The sequence below is a fragment of the Nannobrachium achirus genome (assembly GCF_963921795.1).
Source record: "Nannobrachium achirus genome assembly, chromosome: 24".
NCBI lineage: Eukaryota > Metazoa > Chordata > Actinopteri > Myctophiformes > Myctophidae > Nannobrachium > Nannobrachium achirus.
Window position 1 is genome coordinate 40,996,253 of NC_137831.1, and position 20,229 is coordinate 41,016,481.

The 20,229-nt window shown below is 44.2% G+C and overlaps 1 protein-coding gene across 1 annotated transcript; it reads left to right on the forward strand.

The window, feature by feature from the left end:
• Nucleotides 1-507: 507 nt before the first annotated feature.
• Nucleotides 508-18,947, forward strand: LOC308280301 (insulin-like growth factor-binding protein 5; the record flags this gene model as incomplete). Its single annotated transcript, XM_080720560.1, has 4 exons — nucleotides 508-873; nucleotides 15,452-15,646; nucleotides 17,228-17,347; nucleotides 18,804-18,947. The coding sequence occupies 4 exons, from the start codon at nucleotides 508-510 to the stop codon at nucleotides 18,945-18,947; spliced, it is 825 nt and encodes a 274-aa protein (XP_080576686.1).
• Nucleotides 18,948-20,229: the final 1,282 nt, after the last annotated feature.

Below are 20,229 nucleotides of genomic sequence, written 5' to 3' on the forward strand. Positions count from 1 at the left end.
GATTATATATTGTGCTGGGGAACCGTGCGGGTTGGTACATAGCCTACGGAGATTCGCCGAGGAGGTGAATTTGGTCTGCTTCTTCTTCCACCTCATTATAAGGAGACTTAAGTTTTTTCGCGTAAAAAAACGACACTGGACAACCCTGGAGGAGGAATTGCTCAGGAAGATAGCTAATCCCATTTTCTTAATTTGATATATTTCTGCACTTCTTTGCACCGCTGAAGAGGACTTGCTGCGGGGCGTTTTTTTCCGCTTTCTTTCTCATGTGGTTTGCAAGCATCGGATGCAGACATCAGTGACACCAAAGGGGACTTCAACGACACTATAAAGAAGCGCGCACGGCACCTGTGGATGCTGGAGGAGGAACCCCCCCGTTTTGCGCACTGATTTCGCCCCCCTAATGTTTCAACTCGGAGGAGCCACTGGAAAGCTCGGATCGGACGTCATATTCAGTTGATATTCGTTCATATTCACATTTAGTCGGACACATTTCCAGCAGTGAATATGCTGCTGAGTGCATATTATTCTCTCCTGGTGGTGATCGTCCCTTTGCTCGCCCCGATCATCAGCTGCGCGCGGGGCTCCTATGTTCCCTGCGAGCCGTGCGACCAGAAGGCGCTGTCCATGTGCCCGCCGGTGCCGGTGGGCTGCCATGCCCTCGTCAAGGAGCCCGGCTGCGGCTGCTGCCTGACGTGCGCGCTCGACGAGGGCGCCGCGTGCGGCGTGTACACCCGGCCGTGCGCGCGCGGGCTCCGCTGCCTGCCGCGGAGCGGCGAGGAGAAGCAGCTGCACGCGCTGCTGCACGGGCGCGGCGTGTGCGCCAACGAGAAGCTGTACAAGCTGATGCACTCGTCGAAGGGTAAGAAAGACGTGTTTTTTTTTTTTTTTTACTCCCGAGCGTTTATTATGGGAGTGCGTGTGCGTGTGCGTGCGTTTCTGTGTGCGTGGATGGAACCAATTGGTTCCATTTAGGGAATTATTATCTTTTTCCACCTTTGAGGACTTTTCTTCTTCTGTATTCTGCAGCCCTATTTATATGCTATATCATTTTAGATTAGCCTATGCCTAATGTTGCGTCCCTATTACGTCCTCTGGTGCATGGGCTACAAACGGAGGGTCTAAAAATAATAGGCCTAAATGATAAATAAAGCATTCTTTGTTCATTTGTTTTAGTTTGGAGCAGCTTGGTCTTGTAGGCAATATCCATTGTTAGACAGCATTTCGGGATAAAAGCCTGGATTTCACAAACCCATGGTGTTAATAAAACCATAAAAGTCACTTTGCACTTTGCACTCTCTCATATAGGCGGCTAGCCTATTATAGCCTATACTCGATCGCTAATATTCCATTGATTAATTTGATAAGGCCATTGAAAACACCTATATGCCCTTGCCTTCATGTGATTGGGTGTGTGAACGACATGCCAGTCTTTAGAATTGGGAGGTGGAGGTGGCTGCCATTTAGAAACGCTCCTCTGTGTGTGAGACGGGTTGACACCTGTCAAAAGGCTGTCATTAACCGAGGCGCGCGACTCTAAAAGCCCGGCCGTGACCCGGCGAACTCTTGTCAACGGCTACTGCCGGAGTGCCGATCAACCTGTCATCTTGGTTTGAAAGCCGTGTATACGCGGTGGTGGTGGGACTCTAAAGAGCCGTAAATTAGTGGGTTTTCGGGGGCAGGCACGTGCACACATAGACATCAAAGGGGGCTTGAGCCCCCTGCCCTTTTATCCTTCAATAAAAAAAGTGCCCTCTCCAGACCATGAATGCAGTTTTTACTATGGTGAAAGAAATGCAAATGTCCTCTTTCCATGCCATAGCTGAAGGCAGCATTCACGAGAATTGCCTTGTCCGAACTCTCCTGAACTTGAAGGCAGCATCTTATGTTGAAAAAATTGTCCTCTCTGCATAGAAGCATCGAAAATAGCCGACCCCCAAGCTCGCAACACGTCGCAAGCGCGATGCGCTTGGAGCTTGGAGGTGTGCTGTTTTTGATATTATCACCAAAAAGGCCCTTTTAGAAATGTCAGCCCCTGCCTCTCTAACATCCTCTGCACGTCCCTGTTCGGGGGGCCACATAATAAAACAGGGAGAATATTACAGGCGCTGTTCCCGTTTGAATGACATTTTAGGGACATGTCGCAGACTAGTGTCTGCGGGGAGGGCGTCAAAGGCGAACGCTGTCCGAACGGCTTTGTGTGATTTGGCCCTATTAGCAGCCCCGGCTTGTGGTAATTTGAGACGACGGAGCACAAGAGGATTTTTTGTTCTGTCCCCCTTCGGTCTGTCTGACACGTTATTACCCTGCCACTCATTGTCTGGCGCAGGTGAACATGCAGGGACGTGCTGGCCATTGGGAAAAGCGGGACAACTCCCGAACGGCCGGTTCATTCCCCGGCCGGTCCAGGCCAGCCATTAGGAAAAAAATATAAATAATAAAATGTCGGCCTTCTTTCCATTTTGGGGGCTGGGCGGCCAACAAAGTAAATCGTCACTGTCGGGCAGAAACCTCGTATCTCCAAGTTTCAAATTTGTAAAAAAAAAATTCGCAAAGCAAAGCCCTGCTTCATCGTACAAGGCTGTCGCACAAAAGTAGTGAAAACAGCAGATCTACAAGCACACAACGCCTCGCGGTGCGAGGCGTTGTGTGCTTGTAGATCGGCTGTTTTCACTAGTTGAATTCATTTTTAAAATGGTTTTGCACATACAAGGTTTCCACCCGACAATGACTCATGTAATATATAACTCATGTAATTGGCCCACTGGCTTGTCACTTGTCATGATCTGAAATGGCAAATCTTTGAGTAGCAGCAGCGCTATAGAGAGAGATCTCTCTCTATAGCGCGCAATGAGGGCCTCTCCAACTCTTTTTCCCGGGCTGAATCAGGGGCCCAGCACGTCCCTGGTGACATTGTTTCCACAATATCGAACTTGCCCTATATTAAATCCCTGTATGTATTCCCCTGTCGGTAGGCTAGTCTGCGCTCTGTCATTTTCTTTTCCTTCACCCTACCTCCGTCCTTAACCTCCATGCATGGTTTTGTCCCTCCCTCCATTCTTTTACCGTCTCGAGTGGCAACGTCTCCTCTTTCCCCCCTGTCTCTGAGCCAGGGACGTGCAGAGAATGTTTGAGAGGCAGGGGCTGACGTTTCTAAAAAAGGGCCTTTTGGTGAAAATCTCGAAAAGAGGGAAATTCTTTCAACATAAGACACCGCATTCAACTTCAGGAGAGTTTGGACGAGGCAATTCTCTTGAATGCTGCCTTCAGGTATGGCATGGAACATTTGCATTTCTTTCACCATAGTAAAAGATGCCATTCATGGTCTGGAGAGGGCACTTTTTTTTTTACAGACGGGTAAAAAGGGGCAGGGGCTCAAGCCCCCTTTGATGTCTATGTGTGCTGTCTCTCATCCTCCCCTCCCCTTCTCAACCTCCCCACTCCATCTCCTCCGCCCCCCCCCCCCCCTGCTGTCATTATTACCCTCTTTCACCTCCCTCTTATTCTCTCTCTCTCTCTCTCTCTGCGTCCATCTCTCTTGCTTCTCTCCCTTCCTCCTGTCATCTTTCCATCATTCCCTCCTATAGTCACCTTCCCTCCCTCCATCGCTCGCTCTCAGGGGCGTCACATGGGGGGGAAAGTGGGACTGAGTTACTAGGGCCCGAGGTGGAGGGGGCCTTAACTATTTTATACTTTAGCTATTGAAAAATAGCAGATCTACAAGCTCACAGCGAGCTTGTAGATCTGCTATATTTTTTTAAAGTCGTGAAAATGTGTGCAAATCTTTATTTTTTAAGCGGACATTTGTAACTAGAATTTTGCTTCTGGTGGGTCCATGGATCTTAGTATTTTGAGATGGGGGTCCGTGGCCAAATACATATCATTTTGGAGGTCCTTCACGTGAAAAGGTTTGAGCACCACTGACATAGAAACATATTTTTTTCCAAAACCCTATGGAAGGATTTGAAATATTCAAAGACTCGCACAAACCTTCGCGATTTTCCAAATTTTTTTTGGAGTCAAAGCAGACTTTTTCAAAAGTCAAAGCACGAAATAATGTGTTATAATGCGTTCCCAGTTCCCCCTATGAAGAACGTTCATGGGGGGCCCCGCAGTGAATCCTTGTACCCAGGGCCCAGACACCTTGCGACACCCTGCCTCCTGCCCCCCCCCCCCCCCCCCCCCCCCCCCCCCCTCAATCTCTTCTCTCTCTCTCTCGTCCCCCTTCCGCTGAGTGTGTGAGCTGAGTCAGTGGCGTCAGTTCTGAAAAAGCTAAGGTATGGCAACATGACTGGTGTCTTGCACACGTGCCTTCAACATGACTGGTGCAAGACACCAGTCATGTTGCCATACCTTAGCAACAGGCATGATACACTTATTTCCAGAAGTACATTCTATTTTTTCCCCCGTTTCTACGGTTTCTTGGGCTGGATATATGGCAGCCTGGAACGGTTGTTCAAGTGCAGCTAAACTTGGCATGTCAGTAAACGTGTCACAATTAACAATGATGCATTGCACTTGTGCAGCTGACCTGCAGAACCTGGGAATATACCATTTTGTCAAGTTGGGGAGAATTTTGCATTTGTAGTTATTTTACTGTAATTTAACAACATAATAACAGAACAGATAGACAAAGAGACATTCATGGATTTATATTTAAAAGTAACTTTTATTTTCCCCCCCTGGACCCATGGGTATGGCAGCTGCATACCCCTGCCATACCCAATTGACGCCCCTGAGCTGAGTGTGTGTGCAGGCTCTGTATAGTGATTCAGCAAAATGCTGGCTGAGAGTGGATCACTAACCCCCCCTCCCCCTGCCCCCCCCCTCCCCCCAGTCTGTCTGTGGTCTCACTCGTATCGTGGATTAACTCCTCAGCCCCCGCTTGGTACGCATCTCATTCATTCTACACGCATGCATCGGCTCGCTGATATCATGTGCAATCACCCTAAAACCCACATGCATGTCGCACATGTGACATTTCTGTCAAGTATAGTATAAGTATAGGCATGCATGCATGTTGTATGTATGCACGGCACGCACGTGCACTTATGCACCGCACCCGTGCAGGCTGTTGTGCACGTACTATACAGTATGCATGCTAGGATGTGACGATAAGCGATATTACGGTTTATCGTGATAAAAACACTCACGATAATTGCATCGTGGAGATTTAATTCATCATGATATCGTCCTCCGTTATGCACTGGGATCAATTCACCTTTTATTTGCCGAGCTGCATATCCGGTACCACTTAAACCCTCTATAATTGGTGAAAGGTACTTATAATATACATACTTTTTACAGTCTCTCTATCAAATGTATTTGCCAAAAAAGAGCCGATTTGCGCGTTTGCGACACGTTGTGAGCTTGTAGATCGTCTATTTTTTGGCAAATGTTCCTACCAGGATAATGGATTTTGATTATCACGATAATCCTTTGTCTCAATAATCGTGATATGAAATTTTCATATCGTTCCATCCCTAATGCATGCCCCCTTCCATGCATGCATGCCAGCATGCAACCACAAACACCTACAGATACCTTGTATCAACGTATTTCATTCGTTTTTCATGCATTTATGCCCGACTTCGTCATGGTAGTGTCACACTAAAGCAAAAGTAGCCGATCTACAAGCTCACAACGTTCGCGATGTGACGTGTAAATGAGCGTATAGATCACGACCCGATGTGATATTGATCATACTCCCTCTTATCGTATAGTGACAGAATTGTGTTATGATATTTTATAATTAGGAAAGCGCTGTCCAGGTTTACATGAAGCATTTCTTTTTTTGCAAATGCAATGCCAAAGTTGAAGTATTAAATGCTGTGAGCTTGTAGATCAACTATTTTGTAATGATATCTAAATCTGCAAAGTAACTAGTAACTTAAAGTTATACCATGTAACTTTTTTTATAAAACAAATCTTAAAATTGTCCTAACTGTTAAATCGCTAAAGTTTTAGAACCCCCACTCCGTTATTTTCAGCTTCTGAAGCCTTCTCTTTATATGTTTTCTACTTAGCCGTGACAGGGGCGGGATTTCCCGGCAAAATTACGTCATCACACTACCGGCCAATCACAGCGAGGGTTATACACTGCCGGCCAATCACAGCGCATCTTGAAGTGGGGTCGCCATATTTGTAGTCGCCCGTGTGTCTCTATACTCAAAAGGTAATCTCGCCTACCTGGCAGGGGGAAGGAGTCCGTTTCTCCGGAATGCCTGAACGCACAGGAACCAGGGACCCCTCTAAAGATAGCTCTCGGCGAGGTGGAGGCAGACGCGGGGGTGTGAAGGTACGAAAAACGGCCGAAAGACGCGGACGCGACCGCGGTTTGCTATAGGGCTAATGACCACTAGTTGAGCATCTTACACAGTATAGCTTTAAGCTAGATACCTTCCACCCCTGGTAACAGAGATATGAAGAACTGTCTGGTTAGATGGATGTCCTGTATGTGTCAATGTGTACTCTGAGCCCTTTTAAAGTGTCAATATGTGAACAGGTTCAGTCTGAAATAACACGTCCACACCTTTTGAAAGGAAAGCCAACCCGACGACGGAATGAAAACTGATGAGCCCTGAAGAATAAATCACAAACACTGGTCTTTTGAAGGCTTTGTCGGACATAACGGCGGCAATGTTCATTTTCCATATATTTTAACCCATTTAGGGCCTAGAATTATTTAATGCTTTAGCTATTGAAAAATAGCAGATATACAAGCTCACAGCGCGGCACCGAGTGCCGCGCTGCGAGCTTGTAGATCTGCTATTTTTTTTGAAAAAGTCGTGAAAATGTGTGCAAATCTTTGAATATATATGTATTTTTAAAGCGAACGTTTGTAACCCAAATTTTGCTTCCTGGGTGGTCCCTGGAACTAAATATTTTGAGATGGGGGTCCATGGCCAAATAGATGTAATTTTGGGGGTCCTTGACATGAAAAAGTTTGCGAACCACTGACATAGAAACATAGGTTTTTCAAAAAAACCTTAGAAGGAAAGACACTTATAGAATCGGGTCAAAATTCAAATGTTTCAAAAATAGCAGATCTACAAGCTCGCAGCGCGGCACTCGGTGCCGCGCTGTGAGCTTGTATATCTGAGCTTGTATATCTTTTTGTGCTATTTTTCAATAATGAAAGCATGAAATAATAATAAGCTCTTCTTGTCTCAGTCAAACGGTTACAAGGGTGGTGGGAAAGGGTGAGTTTAGATCCTCCCTAGTTTCGTTCACAACCCCATCCAGAAAGGGATCAAATTCAACCGAATCATCACATCTCTCACACAGCTCCCAACCACAAGAGAAGGGATGCTAAAAAAGAGAGAGACATTATCAGTCAGCAGTAATCAGATTAGAAGATGGCGGGGGATTAACAAGTGCAGACTTGATTAGACTTGCACTTATCCCCCCCCCACACACACACACACACACACACACACACACACACACACACACACACACACACACACACACACACACACACACACTCCCCCCCAAGAAAAGTGTGTCAGCAGAAAACTGGGGGTGTGGGCAGGGGCGTCACAAGGGGGTGGGGGGAGGAAGTGGGACTGAGTTACTAGGGCCCAAGGTGGAGGGGCCTGGAATTATTTTATACTTTAGCTATTGAAAAATAGCAGATATACAAGCTCACAGCGAGCTTGTAGATCTGCTATTTTTTGAAAAAAATTGAAAATGTGTGCAAATCTTTGAATATATGCATTTTTTTAAGCGAACCATTCGTAACTCAAATTTTGCTTCTTGGGGGGTCCCTGGAACTAAATATTTTGAGATGGGGGTCCTTGGCCAAATACATGTCATTTTGGGGGTCCTTCACATGAAAAAGTGTGAGCACCACTGACATAGACTTTTCAAAAATAGCAGATCTACAAGCTCGCAGCGCGGCACTCGGTGCCGCGCTGTGAGCTTGTATATCTGCTATTTTTCAATAGTTAAAGCACAAAATAACGCGCAACAATGCGTTCCCAGTCTAAACGGGTTAAACCCCCTCCCCCTATGAAGAACATTCATGGGGGCCCACCCTGCAGTGAATCCTTGTACCCTGGGCCCAGAATTTGGTGTGACACCCCTGGGTGTGGGTGGGAGTAACATCTCTTTTTCCTTCTCCCAATAATAATTGACTCCCGTGGACAGGGGGCATAGACATCATTGTCATCAGCATAATCATCTTCATCGTGGTGGGGGCGGAGGCTTTATGACAGAGGATTTTCATGGGTTTAACCCATTTAGGGCCTAGGATTATTGACTGCTTTAACTATTGAAAAAACAGCAGATATACAAGCTCACAGCGCGGCGAGCTTGTAGATCTGCTATTTTTTTTAAAGTCGTGAAAATGTGTGCAAATCTTTGAATATATGTATTTTCAAAGCGAAAGTTTGTAACTCACATTTTGCTTCTGGGTGGTCCCTGGAACTGAATATTTTGAGATGGGGGTCCGTGGCCAAATAAATATCATTTTGGGGGTCCTTGACATGAAAAGGTTTGAGAACCACTGACATAGTAGTCTCTCAAGAACAGACTAACTGAGCTCCAGTTAAAGTGAAAAGGACCTTTTCTTTGGCGATGGCCGGCCAGATTGCTGACATAGAAACATAGGTTTTTTTCCAAAAATCATAGAAGGATTCAAAAGACACTTATAGAATCGGGTCAAAATTCGAATTTTTCAAAATAGCAGATCTACAAGCTCGCAGCGCGGCACTCGGTGTCGCGCTGTGAGCTTGTATATCTGCTATTTTTCAATAGTTAAAGCATAAAATAATGATACACAATAATGTGCACCCGTTATGAATGCGTTAATGTATGGCTTCATGTCATGACCCCCAGCGAGCTGACCTTGTTTCCCTTACAGACGTTGGCTTAGGAATGGCGTCATCATCATGCAAAGCTCAGACGGGTCGGTGTTTGTCATCCCCCGGGGGGGGTTTTTACAAGGCAAATCTTTTTACTGCCTGCCAAAAGTGTAAGCGGAAACACGCACATGATGCACGGATATCCCTGACAGTCATGGCTCAGCACGCACATACAGTATGGCTAAAACTGTTTAGTGAAATGCCACCACGTATATATATTTCAATGTTGTTTTTGACATCAAATTTTGATTTCGTTTTGAAAAGTTGTAGTTTTAGTCAGATTTTAGTCAACTGAAATGTATTTTGGCAGGCCTTGATGGCATCATAATGACTGATTTTACACTTGGTTGTGTGCTGAAAATAGCAGATCTACAAGCTCACAACGCATACAGTATGGCTAAAACTGTTCAGTGAAATGCCACCATGCACAGTATATCCATTTCAATGTTGTTTTTGACTGCACATTTTGATTTAGTTTTAGTCACAGTCTTTTGAATGTTAGTTTTAGTCATAATTTAGTCACCTGAAAAGTTTTAGTCTAATTTTTAGTCGACTAAATATCATAAGATTTTAGTCAACGCAAATGTATTTTGGCAGGCCTTGATGTCATCGTAATGACTGATTTTACACTTGGTTGTGTGCTGAAAATAGCAGATCTACAAGCTCACAACGCGTCGCAGTAGATCGGCTAGTTTCAGCATGCAACACCGGAGAGCAACCAAACATAAACTCTCTCTTCTCCACTAGTCCCTCCCTAACGTTTTAGTCTAGTTTTTATTTTGTTGACGAAATTGCCAATATATTTATTCTTAGTTTTAGTCATCACAGCTCAGTTTTTATTTAGTTTTTGTCAGTGTAAAAACTCAGTCGACCCCCTGAGGGAGTGGAGGAAGTTGCTCGGGATAAGGAAATAATGATTCTGGATAAGCGGTCGAGGATGGATGGATGGATGGATGGACAATAGTGAAACAGCCAATCTACAAGCTCACAATACGTTGTATCGCGACGCATTGTGAGTGTGTAGATCGGCTATTTTCACCATTTAAAAAGTAACAAATCATTAATTAATCGTAATCAAGGCAAAAGTTTGAAATAATCCTCACAATGATTTGAAGTCGTGTCGCCCCGCATTAATTGAGCTCTATTCAGGTGTAGTCTGGGATCACTTCACTTTTCGGGGTTGTAACTGGTCTGGAGCAGAAACCACAACACGTCATGTTGTAGTACTCAAAGGACTACAATTTGCCGGAACTATCAAACCGGATTCAGTTTTAACACAAAATATTCCCCTGCGTTCAAGGACATACTTTTAGGGCCTACCTAATAAACTCCTTGATGCAGAGTTGATTGCTTTTGAAAAATTCGATTGGTTTATGCATCTTTTAGTCCAACTGTTAGCGACTGGCAAGACTACACTAGGTTACTCGAGCATTTTAATAGGAATTGGGGAAACAAACGGGTGGAACCAAATCAAAGCGACGCCGCTTCTTAGTGGTTTCCGCGCTTTCGGCGGAAACCAAACGGACTGTTGTGAACGAACACCAGGCTTTCCCCCAGAAAGCCTGGTAGGCGAGGTCAATTCAGGTGGACAGTAACAGACAGAGCTGCGGTGTTGCTTGGAAGCCCACAGGACTGACCACTAATTCCAGCCTGCATTGAGAGGGCAGCGAGGCCCGTGATTGGTGCGAAGATGTGTCGCGTGTTTTTTAACCCATTTAGAACGGGTACACATCATTGTGTATTATTATTTTACGCTTTAACTATTGAAAAATAACAGATATATAAGCTCACAGCGCGGCACCGAGTGCCGCGCTGCGAGCTTGTAGATCTGCTATTTTTTTTTTTTAATCGTGAAAATTTGAATTTTGACCCGCGATTCTGTCTTTTGTATCCTTCTAAGATTTTTTGAAAAACCTATGTTTCTATGTGTCAGCAATCTGGCTAGCCAAAGGTCCTTTTCACTTAAATGGAGCTCAGTTAGTCTGTTCTTGAGAGAATACTATGTCAGTGGTTCTCAAACCTTTTCATGTGAAGGACCCCCAAAATGATATTTATTTTGCCACGGACCCGCATCTCAAAATATTTAGTTCCAGGGACCACACAGAAGCAAAATTTGAGATACAAACGTTCGCTTTGAAAATACATATTCAAAGATTTGCACACATTTTCACAACTTTTTCAAAAATAGCAGATCTACAAGCTCTGCGAGCTTGTATATCTGCTATTTTTCACTGGTTAAAGCATTCAATAATTCTAGGCCTGAATGGGTTTCCTAAAGGCCTTCCTAAAGGCATTCGTTCGAAGAAAAAAAAAACATGAGAGCAGTCCAGTGTTTCTAGGGATTGGGACCCAAAATGGAGGACTTGTCCCCAGTGGGTTGCCCACATGACAAGTGTAATAGTATGTTTTCTTGACTCCGGGGTGCTAGTGTGACTAAAATGTCTCATTTAGGTCGCCGGCTATAAAAGTTTGAGACCATATGGTCTACATATACCCCCAAAATGCTAACTTGACCTGCCACAAATGTAGGCTGTGTTTGTCACGCATGTCAACACATGGTGTCTGAAATTGGCCGGTGGCCACGGAACTGCGCTAAACGCGGACGCAACGGTCCGCAGAGACATCATCACATCATTTCATTTTTCTTTTCTTGTCCAGTGTCTGGTCTCTCTCTCATTCCAACAGCTGTACGGTTAGTTTTCGTAACCGCATGAACCCTAGCGTCCCTATTCTGGGCAAGTCATAATAGACAAAACATTCTACGAAAACGGGCGAACGTTCTGCGAAAATGGCAGTTCTGCAAGCTTCTGGTGCGTTTTGAGCATGTTGATAGGCTATTGGGGGATGGACAGATTTGATGTATAACCAGTAAGACTGCCTAATCGGGAGATAAGCAACCGCCACGTTGCATACACAAACTTTAGAAGGCAGTCGTAGCCAATCGGGAGGGAATATGCGAAATGGGACAGATCCATGTTGATGACATGACTTTAGAGATAGAGTGTACCGCTTTGCGTGATTTTAGGGCAAAATCTGTAGGAGCAGTGTCCAAAAATGTGTTTTGCAAAAGTCGCCCTGATGGTGGCGCTAATAGGACAGATCCATGTTGATGACATGGCTCTAGACATACTGTGTAACGCTTTGCGGGATTTTAGGGCAAAATCTGTAGGAGCTGTGTCCAAAAATCCAAAAATGTGCCACAGAGATCTTTTGACCTCCCGAACCAAACCAAAATAAATGTATCTCTAAAAGTGGAGTATGAATCGGCCCTTGGAATATGACTTCTTATGAAAAAAGAGATTAATTCCTTAACACAGGGGTCTTCAACAGGGGGTCCGGGACCCCTAGGGGGTCCTCAGAGTTACTACAGGGGGTCCTCCAAATCTTTGAGTGATAGAAACTTTTTTTTTCCTTTTTTATATTAACCACTTGCACCCTAGCGTCCATATTCTGAGAACTTTAGCCAAAAATAGCAGATCTACAAGCTCGAGCTTGTAGATCGGCTATTTTGGGCAAAGAGCTTTGGTGTAGAGGGGGAAAAGAGCAGCCTAAGTACAGAGTGAAAGGTCAGGTTTATTAAGTATTGACGGTTCAAGTGTTTAAATATCTGAAAACACAAATTGACATGAATCCAAAATACACTGATGATTGTGCTCTCAAACAATGAAACTATATGGAATCTATGAGGTTGTGGGGGGTCCCTGCTTCATCTCTCTCTCTCAACTAAGGGGTCCTTGGCCTGAAAACGTTGAAGACCCCTGCCTTAACACAATTGGCCACAGAGATGAATAGGTTATCAATACTCCTTTCCCCACCAAAACTGCCATAGATATCTGCAGTTTCACACTTCATCTTATGCATGTCAAAGCATGTCGCCAGTCACCATGTTTCCATCACTGCCACTCAGAACTGAAACTGATAAAGTCCTGGGACGAATGAAAAAGAGTCCATGACAATGACAGGCAGTCATTTTGTTCACCTGGTGTTTTCATCAGGATGGGGGACAATCATTTTTAGCCCTCAGCACAGAGGGCGTCAATTGGGTATGGCAGGGGTATGCAGCTGCCATACCCTGGGTCCAGGGGGGAGAATACAAGTTACTTTAAAATATAAATCCATGAATGTTGTTAAATTACAGTAAAATAACTACAATTGTAAAATTTAACAAGGTATTATAATTATATTCTCCCCGTCTTGACAGAATAGTATATTCCCAGGTTCCACCGGTCAGCTGCACAGGTGCAATTCATTATTGTTAATTGTGGCACGTTTACGCCAAGTTTAGCCACACTTGAACAACTGTTCCAGGCTGCCATATCCAGCAAGAAACCATATACATTTTGGGGAAGAAAATAGAATGTACTTCTTAAAATAAATGTATCATGCCTTTTGCTAAGGTATGGCAACATGGCTGGTGTCTTGCACGCGCGCCTTCGCGCGCGTGCAAGACACCAGTCATGTTGCCATACCTTACCTTTTTCTGAACTGACGCCACTGCCTCAGCACATCTAGTGACTGCACCTTTCAACAGAAGACAATAAACCTCTGTGTGTAATGTATAAGCACTCAAAACAAGTGTTCATTATTTTGTATCATTTTCATTGTGGTGAAAACCAGGACAATTTGGTAGTGAATGTTGAAAAGCAGGACAATCCCAGCCAAACCAGGACATCTCGTCACATTGTAACTTTCTGTCTCTCTCTAAATATTCCCAACATCCATTATCCTGGGGCGGAACATTTGCCAAAAAAATAGCAGATCTACTGTACAAGCTTGCGACGCATTGTGAGCTTGTAGATCGGCTATTTTTTGGCAAAGAGATTTGGTAGAGAGTGAAAAAAAAGACTGTATCCAGGGACGTGCTGGCCATTGGGATAAGCGGGACAACTCCCGAAAGGCCGGTTCATTCCAAAGCAAAGCCCTGCTTCATCATACAAGGCTGTTGCACAAAAGTAGTGAAAACAGCAGATCTACAAGCACACAGTGTGCTTATAGATCGGCTGTTTTCACTAGTTTAAATCATTTTTAAAATGATAAATACAAAACAAACGGATTTGGACATACAAAGTTTCCACCCGACAACGACGAAATATAACTCATGTAATTGGCCCACTGGCTTGTCACTTGTCATGATCTGAAATGGCAAATCTTTGAGTAGCAGCAGCGCTAGAGAGAGATCTCTCTCTATAGCGCGCAATGAGGGCCTCTCCAACTCTTTTTTCCGGGCTTTCACTTTTTGAGAGTGAAAAAAAAAAACTGTATCAAGTAACTTATTTACAGTTCCGTTTGACCAATTATAATGGTACCAGAAAGGCGAATTGACCCCAGTGCATGACGGAGGGCGATTTCACTATAAATGAAATCTCCATGATACGATTATCGTGTGTTTTTTTATCACGATCAGCGATAATGGCGATTATCGCCCTGTCCCTAAATACTTCCTCTTAAATGTGTTCACTTCAACTGTCCATCTTATTTGAAACAATCCCTGGAACCATACACATCACCATATCCACTCAGGAACTCACAACATCCCTATTTTACAGTCCCCCCCAAAAATAACTACTGAATCTGGACGCAGGGCATTCCACTACAAAGCTCCATCTGACTGGAACAATCTCCCTCTTTCACTCAGATCTGTTACATCTTTTGGCCGCTTTCAGGACTTCCTTGTACTCACATCTTGAAACAACCGGTTCATACTTCTAATATTGATTGTATTTGTATCTACACTATTTACATTTTTGGACTCAAGCCAAAGTATTGTATTCTCCATTCTTTTAAATTTTTTTGCTTTAGGCCTAGGATTATTGACTGCTTTAACTATTGAAAAATAGCAGATATACAAGCTCACAGCGTGGCACCGAGTACCACGCTGCTCTGCTATTTTTGAAAAATCGTGAAAATTAGAATTTTGACCCCATTCTTTAAGTGTCTTTTGAATCCTTCTAAGGTTTTTTGAAAAACCTGTGTTTCTATGTCAGCAATCTGGCCAGCCATCGTCAAAGAAAAGGTCCTTTTCACTTAAATGGAGCTCAGTTGGTCTGTTCTTGAGAGACTACCAAGTCAGTGGTTCTCAAACCTTTTCATGTGAAGGACCCCCAAAATGATATGTATTTGTCCACGGACCCCCATCTGAAAATAGTTCCAGGGACCACCCAGAAGCAAAATTTGAGTTACAAACGTTCGCTTTGAAAATACATATATTCAAAGATTTGCACACATTTTCACGACTTTTTCAAAAATAGCAGCTCTACAAGCTCGCAGCGCGGCACGAGTGCCGCGCTGTGAGCTTGTATATCTGCTATTTTTCACTGGTTAAAGCATTCAATAATGCTAGGCCTAAATGGGTTAAATGAGTTGGGGTGTGGGTGGGAGATGGTGAGCAAGCTAACTGTACTGTACTTGTTGTGTGTTTGCATTGTATGTAACGTTTTAGTTATGTGTTTTTGTACTTTATGTAATGTTACTTATGTGTTTAGGACCCCCTCTAAAATGAGATGCTGCATCTCAAGGGACAACCCCTCTCAATAAATTCTGACCAAATCCTCCTCTCCTTCTCAGATGGCGCGTCTCCCGACGAGGCCATGTTACCCATCCCAGAGTCCATCCTGCCCCAGACCAAGGTGCCCACCAACAGACGGGACCACATTGTCAGCCTGAAGGCCCAGGCCAAGAAGCACGCCGAGGACCGCAAGAAGTGGCTGGCCAGGCAGAGGCCCGCCGCAGGCAGCCCGGACTACGCAGCCCGCCCCGTGGAGAAACTACAGCCGGAGTTTGTACGCGAAACGGTGGGCCTGCAATTTATGCATGGGGTTACACATGTGGGCATTCACACAGGCATTCGCACGCACACAGGGGTGTGGCACCAAATTCTGGGCCCTGGGTACAAGGATTATTTTGTGCTTTAACTATTGAAAAATAGCAGAGCTCACGGTGCCGCGCTGTGAGCTTGTAGATCTGCTATTTTTGAAAAAATCGGTTTGTGCAAGTCTTTGAATATTTCAAATCCTTCTAAGGTTTTTTTGAAAAACCTATGTTTCTATGTCAGTGGTGCTCAAACCTTTTCATGTGAAGGACCCCCAAAATGACATGTATTTGGTCACGGACCCCCATCTCAAAATATTTAGTTCCATGCAGGGACCCCCCAGAAGCAAAATTTGAGTTACAAATGTTCGCTTAAAAAATACATATGTTCAAAGATTTGCACACATTTTCACGACTTTTCAAAAATAGTAGATCTACAAGTTCACAGTGTGAGCTTGTAGATCTGCTATTTTTCAATAGCTAAAGTATAGAATAAGGAAGGCCCCTCCACCTTGGGCCCTACTAACTCTGTCCCACTCCCCCCCCCCCCCTGTGACGCCCCTGCACACATGGGATTCACACAGGCATTTGCACGCACGCACGCATGCGATGCGCACACACACACAAACTACACAAACAATGAGACTGTACACACTGTGCATGGCTATGTGTGTAATTTGGATAGCGTGTTATTTAGACTGATGCTTTGTTTACCTGCTATCCTATAGTTTGAATGTACAGATGATTATTTTGATAGTACGGTGTTTAGACTGACGATGGGTTCTTAGTTTACCTGTGATCCTATAGTTTACTGAGGCACTACTACACTGTCTCTCTGTATTTGAGGTATGTGATTATCTTTCTTAATGCAAGTCTCTCTGGATAAATGCCTACATTGTAAATTGCACATACAGTCGTGGTTAAAAGTATTGGCACCCTTGCATTTGTTTAAAACACAACACACAATCGTCTAGATTGCGCACAGTGAAGGAACATCAAGGTCTCTGGAGATGGACTTAGAGCCTTCAGATTGTCCATGTTTGGCTACAATCTGACCTCTGACCTCCTGACAATTCTCTCCTTTTTTATTTGGTCCATGCTCAGTGTGTGACACAAAACAGCAGAATGAGGGATTTACTCCATTTAAACTGGGTGGATTAGTGGTTACTAAAGATTAAAGTCAACTTGGACTCACCACAGGTGAGTTCCAGGTGAATAGCCTGCTTGATCAAATCAAGTACAGTACAGTGTATTTAATTATGTATGTAAGTTTCTTCTAGTTTTATGTTGTGTTCCTCTGCAAACCAAATACGGTATGTTGATGCAAAATATGTTTTCAATTGCCAAGCTTTTTTTTTTTCTGTTTTACAAATGCAAGGGTGCCAATAATTTTAGCCACAACTCTATCCACAAACTGTATATATATAATAATAGTGTGTGTGTGTGTGTGTGTGTGTGTGTGTGTGTGTGTGTGTGTGTGTGTGTGTGTGTGTGTGTGTGCGCGTGTGCGTGTGTGCGTGTGTGTGTGTGTGTGTGTGTGTGTGTGTGTGTAGGGGCCCTGCAGGAGGAGATTAGACAACCTGATTCAGAGTATGAAGGACACGTCCCGGGTCTGGGCTCTTTCCCTCTACATCCCAAACTGTGACAAGAAAGGTTTCTTCAAGCGCAAGCAGGTATTTCTACCGTGAAAGCAAATGACCCTGCCTGACTTTTAACATAGTATATTGTCAGTGTTTCTCAAACTTTTACATTTCAAGGTCTCTGACTTGTATGAGTCAATTTAGACCCCCATAAAGGAACTAGGGATGTTAATCGACGCATTATTTTCGAATCGACGCGTCGCGGCCGAAAATCGACGCGTCGATCGACATTTTTCATTTTTTTTTTTTTTTTCCCGCTAAGCAGCAGCTGAGAGGAGACTCAGGAGAGCACAACACAACGGGGCATTACTTTAAGCAACACAACTTATGCAGCTGCACCCATCAGAACTGGCATCAAAGCCCTAATAATACTTATAATTGCTCTTCCTTGCGTTAGCACAGAGTCTGTTCTCTAGAGACTAGAAGCGGAGTGACAATTTAAAGTCCATGGAACGTAGTGGTAGCGCTCTGGATGGCTGGCACCCCAGGCTAGTGTATCAATGTGGAGGAGCTTTGGTCTGCCTCGATCTCTCCCTCCCCGACCGCATCCACGGGTGTCGCATTAACGACGTGGTATTTTGTGTTGTTTTATTGTCAATCTTGACAAAATCACTGCACACGAGGCGACGCTGCATCAAGCATGCATGCACACAGGCACGTAAACAAAACACATCCAGTCAGCGCGGTGAGCGCGCACTGCTATGACGCGTGCACACGAACAGACCAGCAGTGTTTCTCAACATGTAGTCCGCGGACCTGACTAGCGCCGTATGCATGCGAATCTGCGATGCATGCATGCACAACACAGACGTTCATTCGTCCCCGACACAGACACACACACCGGTCCGCTCACATTTGGAAAACATTAACGCTTATAACGTTTTTGAAGCGATTAAAACATTTTTGGGGGAAAAACTTTAGAAAAAAAAATAAAAAAAATAAAAATCCCTAAAAGGAACCCAGGGGTGTTGCACCAAATTCTGAGCCCTGGGTACTTTAACTATTGAAAAATAGCAGATATACAAGCTCACAGCGTGGCACAGAGTGCCGTGCTGCGAGCTTGTAGATCTGCTATTTTTGAAAAATCGTGAAAACTTGCAAGTCCTATATTTGAAAAAAATATTTCAAATCCTTCTGAGGTTTTTTGAAAAACCTATGTTTCTATGTCAGTGGTACTCAAACCTTTTCATGTGAAGGACTCCCAAAATGATATGTATTTGGCCACGGACCCCCATCACAAAATATCTAGTTCCAGGGACCCCCCCAGAAGCAAAATTTGAGTTACAATCGTTCGTTTTGAAAATACATTATATTCAAAGATTTGCACACATTTTCACGACTTTTTCCAAAAATAGCAGATCTACAAGCTCGCAGCCGCGCTGTGAGCTTGTATATCTGCTTTTTTTCACTGGTTAAAGCATTCAATAATTCTAGGCCTAAATGGGTTTTAACAGGTACAAGTGGTAAAACATCTCATGTTTATCCGCAGTGTAAGCCGTCCCGCGGACGGAAGAGGGGGATCTGCTGGTGCGTGGACCGCTTCGGGGTGAAGCTCCCCGGCATCGACTACAGCGGCGGAGACCTGCAGTGCAAGGAGATGGACAGCAGCAGCAACAGCAACACCAACGAATGAGAGCTTCAGATAGTCCGGGCGTTTCGGGCGGTATTTTTGATGGAATCGTGCACTTTACGATAAAAGCATGACATTTGGCACGCAGTTAGAACATGCCATATGGAACATTTTTGGCTATAGGGACATCGCAGATTTGTCTTCGGAAACTTGTGGGAGCCAATCAAAGTTGGTGTCTCATAGACTTTACTATGCAGTAAAATAAATACGAAAAATAAATATGCTTTAAGTAGCATGTGAGGGGTCAAACTAGGTGTTTTTTTGTGATTCGGAATCCAATGCAAGCATTGCATTTGTGCAAGCGTTTTGCGCAAAAAAACATTCCTTGGGCTAAAAAACGGCCCCCATAAAACTATGGTTTAGTGATCGAGTCATCACTATTTATTTTTTGTATTATTTTACTGTATAGTAAAGTCTATGAGACCCCAACTTTGATTGGCTCCTTTTGAAGTTTCCCAAGACTCTATAGCCAAAGAATTTCCATATGGCATGTTCTAACCGTGTGCCAAATGTCACGCTTTTTATCGTTAAGTGCGCGATTTTTGCCCGAAACAGTGAGAGAGGTGGGCTCAGCCGCACTTCCTCTTGAGTCCGTTCCTCTGCTTGTCAAACCTGCCAATCAAGCTAGCACAATTATTGACGACTGCCAATCTAGAGAAAGAAAAAAATATATATATAACAATAACGGCACAAACGATTTTACCTGTGAGGTCAGGTGTGTGTGATGATGATGGTCTGCGTAGGTTTTATCAACGGGGGAGCTGAGCTGAGAAGGTTTGACGGAATCCTTCTGGTATCGGTAATTTCTGGTATCGGTATAGCGTCATGTCTCAGCCTCATTAACCCATTTAGAACGGGTACACATTATGGTGTATCATTATTTTATGCTTTAACTATTGAAAAATAGCAGATATACAAGCTCACAACGCGGCACCGAGTGCCGCGCTGCGAGCTTGTAGATCTATTTTTGAAAAATCGTGAAAATTTGAATTTTGACCAGATTCTGTAAGTGTCTTTAGAATCCTTCTAAGGTTTTTGGAAAAACCTATATGTTTCTATGTCAGCAATCTGGCCAGCCATCGTCAACGAAAAGGTCCTTTTCACTTAACTGGAGCTCAGTTAGTTCTTGAGAGACTACTATGTCAGTGGTTCTCAAACCTTTTCATGTGAAGGACCCCCAAAATGATATTTATTTGGCCACGGACCCGCATCTCAAAATATTTTGTTCCAGGCCCCCCCCCCCCCCCCCCCCCCCCCCAGAAGCAAAATTTGAGTTACAAGCGTT